At 42.0% G+C, this 9,383-nt stretch overlaps 1 protein-coding gene across 3 annotated transcripts in view; it reads left to right on the plus strand.

Annotated features, from left to right (window-relative positions):
• The window catches only part of nkx2.2a (NK2 homeobox 2a), a 7,352-nt gene extending 5,599 nt beyond the window's left edge, over positions 1 to 1,753 (plus strand). For 2 of the 3 annotated variants that reach the window (XM_030116729.1, XM_030116728.1), the window contains exons 2-3: positions 1 to 14; positions 719 to 1,753. The exon at positions 1 to 14 is cut by the window's left edge and continues 312 nt beyond it. In XM_030116729.1, coding sequence (XP_029972589.1) covers positions 1 to 14; positions 719 to 1,299 — 595 coding nt within the window. In that variant the 3' untranslated portion in view covers positions 1,300 to 1,753. The remainder of the gene's footprint in view (positions 15 to 718) is intronic. The other variant, XM_030116730.1, reaches the window with a different exon arrangement.
• The last annotated feature ends 7,630 nt before the right edge of the window (positions 1,754 to 9,383 follow it).

A 9,383-nucleotide genomic window follows, 5' to 3' on the forward strand; every position in this document is an offset into this window, starting at 1 on the left:
TATTCAATATTCATGTAAGTACACCCTAAGAATCCTCCCCGATCTCTCTGATAACGACTTAAGTGATAATTCCGAGCTATTGCAGTTTGCATTAAGCCATAATTGATGACACGCAGCCTCCTATTTCCACCCTAACGATGCCCTTGGGTGGCGCGCCGTGTTCATCTTTATGCACCGTGCACGGCTCGTCTTGAGGCGTTTTTGCAGCTCAACGCATGCCACGCAGTGATTTGGCTCATTTGCTTTGTGAGATTTCGATCGGTGTTTTGTGGGGGTGAAAAAAAAAACGCAAGCAGAAAATAAACAGGCAGGGAAGCTGCAAGTTAGTGTGAGTAAAGCACGGTGTGGAAAATAAGAGTGCATTCTGAAGGGATTTACGAGCAGACAATGCACCTTTTAATGCTTCACTGATTCCCCCTGCTTTTGGAGAAACGAGCTGGGGAGTTATTTCGTTTTCCCACAGCCAAATTTGACCAAACTCATCCATTTTCTATATATTTTGTCCCCATTTAGTCATTTCTGTGTCTCCAGTGTGCCGCAGGTCTTGTTAATCTCATTTGTTGTGAGTTCTCAGTCGTCTCCATATGTTTGCGTTACGCATTGGCACCGATGCGTCTTTTAACTTTTGCACGAGTTTTTGCACGGCCTGTTTTTTTTTCTTGTGTGTGCTTGTGATGACTTCCCCCCCTCTGAGCTGCACAACATAACATTTTGACAGTGTTTCTCCCGTTCCTTGCCGCAGTGCACGGTCTCTCCGCCAGCTCGCAGGACTCGGCCAAGTCCCCGGAGCCGTCCGCGGACGACGAATCGCCGGACAACGACAAGGAAACTTCCAGCAGCGGCGGCAGCGACTCCGGGAAGAAGCGGAAACGGAGGGTGTTGTTTTCCAAGGCACAGACCTACGAGCTGGAGCGCCGCTTCAGGCAGCAGAGGTACCTGTCCGCCCCGGAGAGGGAGCACCTGGCCAGCTTGATCCGCCTCACCCCGACCCAGGTGAAGATCTGGTTCCAGAACCACCGGTATAAGATGAAGAGAGCCCGGGCCGAGAAAGGTATGGAAGTGACCCATCTCCCTTCTCCCAGGCGGGTGGCCGTGCCCGTCTTAGTCAGGGATGGAAAGCCTTGTCACACTCTAAAAGCTCAGGACTTGGCGGCCACTTTTCAGGCCGGGATCCCCTTCTCGGCGTATAGTGCCCAGTCACTCCAACACATGCAGTATAACGCGCAGTACGGCGCCGCGGCCACGCCACAGTTCCCCACAGCACATCACTTGGTGCAGACGCAACAGTGGACTTGGTGAGAGAGATTATAGAGACTTGGAGGCGCGGTGTAGGGAGTTTCACCACAAAGCAAAGAAAGGAGAAAAAAAAAATTAAACACAAAAAACAAAAAGACTTTTCATTTTTGCAGCTTGACTCATATATATACTACCATTTTTATTCGGGGCTCATGTGTGCGCCGTGTTTACATGTTTTCGTTAAGAGAACTGGGTCCAAACCTCTCCCTTATAGATTTTATTAAGAATGTCAATGCTCTTCTTGTGAAATCTTTCTTTTTGTAAAGTATGTTGTGTGTTGGTTGTAGAGATGTTTTCCTCTCTTATTTTTTGTTTTGTTTTTTTTTTTCCTTTTGTCCCTTCGTGTTATTATCAGCACGTACGAACCACTTTATAATTATAGAAATTTTAATTTCTTGCTTCTTTTATGGACCGAAAAAAATATTTATGGCCATGAATAAACACTGGCAAGTTTTCAGCCTTTTTTCCCTTTGGTTTTTATTTCTTGTAAATATTTGCTGGCAGCTGTTAGAGTGTGAGCGATGAGGGGATGACTTGGTAAAATATATTTATTCATAGAATAAAGAAAAATAAAATAAAAAAACAGGGGGAGGGATTTTTTTAATGTGAGTATTTACAGCCGGTTACACGTGTTTAAAATAAAGAGTATAGCTGCGTGATGATCGCTCTGCATCCCCATCTTTTGAGAGGATTTTACTAAATGTTTCGCCGTATTCTGGATTTAAATAAGTGTCCATTGCTTTGTAAAGACACCCCTGAAAAAAATCCCACAGAAAGGCGTGGAACCAAAACACTACATTGTGGCACAAAATGGAGTTGAGCATGGGAATAAATCTCCAAGCGCACTTCACGCCTTTTCTTTTTTAGGCAAATTTAATCCCGAGAATATTTTTTTTTTTCTGAATCTGAACATCTCACTAATAAAGAGCCTGAAGTCACTTGTGAAATGGGTCCAAAATCCACTCACTTAATATAAGAGGGCTTCTCGACATAAGAAGCTTTTGAGTCAAAAGCCTCTCCTTTTTGTCAGCATCCCCGGTCACTCCCGGCCCTGGGTGCGAAGTGGTCGACTGTGGAGGAGGAAAAAGAAACATTTATTCAGTATAATAAAAAATAGAGATATCTCGCATTCTTGTTATGCGCCAAATTTCACATAAAGCAGGTGCAAGTGACGAAATTCCTTTGTTTAACCACGGATAACAACAGCACAATGTGGCTTTAACTGCTTGATAAAGTTATATTTTTTACACATTCATAGATCTTTTTATCCTGCTTATACTTTACACTTTTACGCACAAGGATTTGTTTTTTTTTTTCTTTTTTTTTTCCCCCTGAATGATGGATGCAGAAAAGGCACAAATGACTCCTCGGTGATCCGCAGAGCGCACTGCGGATTATCAGACTCCAGTCAATATCTTGGGTAAATATGATAACCAGGTCGAAAAAATCCATGCATTTTGTGTTTGTCCCGGGACAAAAAAATCTCCCAGCAGATGTCGGAGTCGCCCCTATCATCACTGAACAAACAGCTAAATTGGTCAGATTTGCTAATTATTTACAGAATTGAGTCTCAGGGGGCTACTGCTTTTGTGGACGACACAGACTCAATTTGTCCCTGACAGGAAAGGTTTTGTGTTTCACCACCGGTTGAGCTTGTAGGTCAAATAAATCAACAACCTGCGCGTACTCTGCGGGTTTTCACGCACTTGTCGATTGATAAAATAGGAGACAAAAAAAAGGTGCCAGAAATAAACAGCGATCGGAATAATCGAGTATGTGCTGCGATTAGGATGGGAACCCGGCGCAGGAAGAAGAAGGAAAAAAAAAGATAGGAGAAGCAGTGCGTGTTGTGGAAATGACAAAGTGAAGTGATAAAAGGTGGCGATGAAGGACTGGATGTCTGTGATTGGATTTAAGTGATCTCTCTCTGGCTGCGTTCTCTCCAAACAAACTCGAACGGAACGAATCCTGGAACAATAACTGCGATTAAAAAATCTCTTAGAGTCAAAGAAACACGCTGACTTTCGTGTCAGATTTTGCCCATCTGAGGAGGCGGCTGTGTCGACTCCATCATTGCATAATGCAGTACACAAGGCAGTACAAAGACAAGAGCCCGGGCCTGGGTTTGCTGGGTGTCAGAGGAGTGGAGATGGCAGACAGTGTGTAGATAGACAGAGTTTCATGGTGCTGTTCAGAGTCAGGGAGATGCATCCTTGGGCTTTTTGTCCTGCCTGTCACTTGGTGCCATTGTGATCTTTGCAGCACACGTTGTGTCCCATATGGGCAGCTGGGCTCGGAAAAGGAGAAAAGGATCTCTTACAAGCCCCAAATTGTATCAAGCGTTCAAATAAAGCATTGTTGTTGTCTCTCAAAGAAAAACGAATTTAAAATTCGTGCTATATCTATTCTGGTCAAAAAAAAGGAGCCCCATTCACACATAACAGGGAGTCCTTCTTCCTTGATAGAGCTATGCCAACAACAGCCTTCTCATTTCTCTTTTCCCTCCATCCTCCCGTCCTGCAACGTGAAAGGCTGATTATTGTCTGTGTAAAAAAAAGTGGCTGGTCAGAGAGCAAAAACTATTTTTAATTCCAGACAGTGTTCTTCCTTGTTTGCTTTGAGCCCCGCTGGTATGCGTGGGCCTTTTTCAAAAATGAACACATGGAAACTGTTTGACACTGTTTGCCCCGAGTAGGATCCGCTGTAAAGGCTTCCGTGTCAGGTGTAAAACTGGACTTTTTTTTTTTTCGTTACTTATTAAAAGCTGAATTTCACAACAGCTTGAGCTGGTGTGTGAGCCAGAACAGAGCGGAGAAGTTCAACAACAATGCGCTTTTCACGTTTGGACCAGGCACAGCACATTTCAGATGTTGCGCTCGGTTAAAACAAGGAAGGAAATTCACCAGCTTACATTCATACTTTTAATTTTCAATGAATTCAGTAACTTGGAGGAAGCTGGAGGTTTGTTTTTTTTTTGTCTTTCCCGTGGGAGCACAAAATTGGACGTGCTGGCAGGTGTTTGGTGGGCTGGCGCGCGCTCATCCTTTGGAAAGATGGGGAATTACGCACGAATCAGTCTCCTATTTTTGAATATATTCTTCACTTTGCTGCCACTTTTCAAAACATTCTACCTTTTTTAAGGTCATTTACATCTTAATCCACAGAATCCCAAGACAGATTACTTTAAAAATCACTGCAGTCTGGATTTACTGAGATAAAAGGTCAATCCAAAGATTTTCTTTGTGCGTTTGGTTGCGCCCTGATGGATTTTCCCTCTAAAATCCAAGGAAAACATAATTATAACCCGTGTAAACGCCTTCGTAGTAAACTTTTACGGGGTGTGTTGCTCGCTTTGCACCCTTGTATTGTCATTAACACACCAGAAAATTACCCCACCCTCAGCAACAGGGTCAGATTTATCGGAAATTGCTTTTGGCTGCTCGAAGGGATAACGCACCGCGACATTAAAACAAGCATCTTGGCGCGCAACATAGTTCACCCTGCGTGGATAACACTATTATATACCTTGGAATACAATACTTGAGGAAATATGCTCTCGGGACACTGTGGATCTTCGTCATCCTGCCCATTTGAACCTCGACATGAATCATTTTTCTATCACGCACATCGCCAAATAAACGAGGATTTCAGAGCTATAATAAGCGGTGCTTTTCATTTAAAGGAAGCTATCTGGGTTTTATTGCCTTAAAGGAGATCCAGATTAGATTCGCCACAGTGCCGCCGATATTAAAGAGAGAGGGAGAGCGATGGGAGTGATGGAGGGAGGGGAGAGGCCAGAGCGGCGGGCGTTGCGCGCGGCCGCCACAAGATGGAAGCAGAGGTCCGCAGATGGCGCCACGCAGCGTTTTTCACCTGCAAACTTCATCTGATTCCTTCACTCCACATCACTGCAGCCGAATCGCATTCCGCACGGCTGAGACGGCCGCGTTTTTTCCTCTTTAATGAACAAACATAACAGCGAACTTGACTGTCTTTTAAGTGCATGATTGCGGTTTGTGACATTGTTATGGATCTTGAGAGCATAATCATATCGCTCTTCAAAACAAACTAGGCTCGACGTAAACAGTCCACAGGCAATTAGTGCAGTTTCCATTTCAACACTCAGAGAGAGAGAGAGGGAGAGAGACAGAGAGAGAGAGAGAGAGAGAGAGAGAGAGAGAGAGAGAGAGAGAGAGAGAGAGAGAGAGAGAGACTGCGTGTCTCCACTGTGTGGCGCAATAGGATAGGAGGACAGACCTCCTGCAGTTTTCATTCACTTCAGTGGAAGTGAACAAAGGAGGTGAAGTGAGGAGGAAAGTGTGGCCTCCTTCACAACAAAGAACACTGCGAGTCAAACCACGAGTATGTGCGAATAAAGTCATGTCACTGTTATTTATAAACAAGAACTAACCTCAGGAAGCTTTTTATTTTCGAAATATAGTCACAGTCTAACTATTATAACAGTAACCCTGATTGATTATTAAATGTCCAAGTCAGTAAATTAAAGTTCAAGGGTTTATTTAGTATCTAAAATATAATACTGGGAACCACAGGTGGATAATCAAGGTGGGGAATCTTCCCTCCCCCTTAACATTGAAAGAAAGTGCAAAGTTTCAAACTCCCAAGTCATGTTATTTATATCTGAAAATCATGTTTTCACTCTAATTAGATAATCTGGTGATGTGTGTGTGTGTGTGTGCATATATGGAGATTGTATGTCACAGGGAGGAATATGCACCCTCTGATTGGAAAAGCAGTCATTTGTGCACATTATATAATTAGAAAACACATAATATAATAACAAATATTGGGTATTTATAAAGTGGTAGCTACTCTGGGTACTTCGGGGGAAAATAGGATAAAATAAATAAAAAATAGATCTGGTTAAATGCGTGTCACGTCCTGCAGGTCCAGCTTTAGATGCCTGCGCATCGTCCTCTCAGCAAAAATATGCAAAACACAGCAAAATGGGTCAAATGACGTCAAAGGAGAAGGCAGGCGCCCATCTCGTGCACCTGCTCAGCTCAGCATCCGCGCGCCGTCACCTGTAGGGGGCCTCGTTGGGTTAGAAAGTTGGAGCAGCAGGGGGGCGGATGGAGGCTGGATATGATGGAGGATGGCTGAGGGAGGAGGGAGGATGTGGCCCAGGCCTGCATGGGAACGTGAACTCCTGTACAACTTTACTGCATTACAGATGGAAGTACTGCTGCTGAAACATGTTTAAATAGTTTAGTTTCATTGTAAAGTTTTGTTGCCAACTAAGTACTTTTACAAACTGAAATTTGTCTTAAAAAAACAAACTGTTAAAGTATTCTTTACTTTGAAGTTACATTCATCAATAGCAAGCATTCAATTCAAGTTACATTCATAAAATGTCTAATTTTGAAGCATATTTCTCAGATAAACTCTTTACAATTTATCAAGATTACGGTTTGAAACAGACATGAAACAGCATTTTTATGATTATTACTGTAATTACAATTTTGGACATACTCAGCATTGACTTATATTTGAACAGTAGTAAAGTACACTATATAATGTGTATTGTTTCCAAATTTGACCAAATTTCTATCCTTAAATACAAGATACTCAGAAAATTCCACTGATATAATATGCTAAATAACTGCATCAAATTAAGTATTTCTAGTTTTATGCTTCCACCTCTGGAAATTAGTCTTGAGAAGTGTTCATCATTTTTGACATGATGGGTTAAAGAAAAGAAAACAATGCAAAAATAAAAATATAAAACAAAATTCTGAGCATCCTGATCAGTTTAACTCCAGAGCTGCGGTAGGTGTGTGTGTATGTGTGTGTGTGTGTGTGTGTCTGTGCAGGTGTCAAGGTGGCGTGTGAAGCAGCAGGTCAGACCCAGCAGTCCTCTCAGTGGGACACAGCGTCTCCGGAGCGCTGCTCACTTCAGCCTCCCGTCTGCACGAGGAGAAGCCGGCGGGCTGAGCTGAGCGCTGACTGTCAGAAGCTCCAGTGTTTGGGTCTAAAACAAGGAAGAGACAGAAGAGCTGCAGCTTGTGGAGCTGCAAAATAAGAAATCATCACCCCCTCCTTTGCATCTCTGGCATGTCGATCTATAACCTGAAATAAAAGCGGGATTGTCTTTGTCTGCATTCCCTTGAACTAGATCCAATTCGAAAAGCCGAGTTTTACTCCCCCTTTTTTTCATCCATGTTTTGATTCAGTGAAATGCCTGCAACCTCTTTATCCCATGACAAATGAGGAGTTAAATTCATGAAAGACATTTCTCTGTGCTGCTTAAATGGAGTCACTATTTGCAAATGGCTTACTTAATATGTTTAATTTAAGGAATAATTGCTCGATAATAAAGCCATTCATCTGCTCACAGTGTATGTCCTTGTCTGCTGGAATCCTCCACAAAATATTTTGATGTTCATTTGACACTTAAGCTTTGAGTTTGATTGATGGATCAATCTAGTGAGAAATAAAATCTCAAAACAATCAAAAAGCAAAGTGAGATTAGAGGAATTCATTCGCTCACACTGGGAGGATGTTAAACGTAGTATTTATGCTTCATCCGGCCCATTTTCATGAATCCAACATAAAAACCGTATCACAGTATTTAGAAATCTAAATTCTCAGGTGTTGCTATGAACACCTTATAGTTAGTTTCTGCATGTTTAATCACACTTGAGAGAAAATGCAAAGTACATTTTTTTTTGTTGCTTTCATATCTTATTACAAGGTCGCCTCCACAAACCTCCTCTATGTTCTGACTGCTTTGAGGAGGAGCAGCTTTCTGAGCTGGATCGTCTGGTGGAAATGACACTTTTATGGTTGGTATCAGTAGCTTTGGGGCATCCGCACATGATTTATTCAGGAAAAATGATCAGTTTTTGCAAACAAGTTGGCAGTGGGGCCCTGATCTTTCTGTCCCAACACCGTGACAGTTTAGTGAAATGTAAAACGTCACCGTCAGCCAAGTGAGACGGATCTGCTTCACGCTGAGCTGAACAGACGAGTGTCCGGCGTCGGCCTTCGCTCTCCTGCCTCAGATGTGACGGACTGCGGGAGACGCTGATGCTGCACTTTTTAAAAGCAGAGGTGGAATGAGGACCAGATATTTTTACTCAAATACTACTATGACATCGCTTGAAGTGTAATCGACTACATTTGGAGGAGCTAAACTAAAAAGGACTACTCATAGTGTTAGTTATTTAGATTGCACCATCAATACTAGCTGAGAGCACAATTTTCAATTCATAAAATCAAATAAATATGCTTTTATTAAACAGAAAAGTCATCAGAATGCTAATAATAAGCAACAAAATCAAATTTACGCATAAAGTAGGATATTTTCTTGAAATATTTCTAATAATTTCTCCAAAATGCAAATCAAAAGAAACTTGAGTACTAAAGAATGGCTTGTTCTTTTAGAGCTACTGAAGCAGACAACACAGTGTGCTTTTTTCAAAAGAAACAGTAATATTACCAACTTGCAAATACCGGTGAAAAGTTCAAGTATTTAAATTAAAGTAAGTTCTTTGTAATTAGTTATTTCCAAATTTTTCTGAGTGTATATTTCAACATATTGCAAATTGTGCATAAGTATGAGTAAAATGACATTCTGAAACATAATACTCACAAAAGTATCCAAAACAATTTAAATTGAGTAATGTGAGTAGTTATAATTTATTGTTTCCACTTTTACCAGTGTGTTAATCCTGTATAGGCGGTGAAATGTTGTTAGTAAGATGACATATTTGAAAATAACTTATTCGTAAAAAGTACAGGAATCCAAAAATACTTCTGGATTATAATGATGAGAGTATTTGTAATTCCCTAATTTGCCCCTGCTTTAAAGAACTGTGAGCCGGCAGCAGGTCTGGGTTTGGAGTGCTGTGCCAGCTCCGAATCAACGTTATGAAACAGAGAGAGAGAGAGAGAGAGAGAGAGAGAGACAGAGAGTCAAGGTTCTTGACTTTGCTGAATGTTGAGATTAGGAAAAGAGCCGAGTCTGCAGGTACAAGGAGACAGGCAGGGTGGCAGAGTCTGCTCAGAGCGGGGGGAAAAGAATCTGCTTTCCTCCCACATGTCTCAGTTCCATGAGAAAACAT

Source organism: Salarias fasciatus, chromosome 19 (assembly GCF_902148845.1).
Source record: "Salarias fasciatus chromosome 19, fSalaFa1.1, whole genome shotgun sequence".
NCBI lineage: Eukaryota > Metazoa > Chordata > Actinopteri > Blenniiformes > Blenniidae > Salarias > Salarias fasciatus.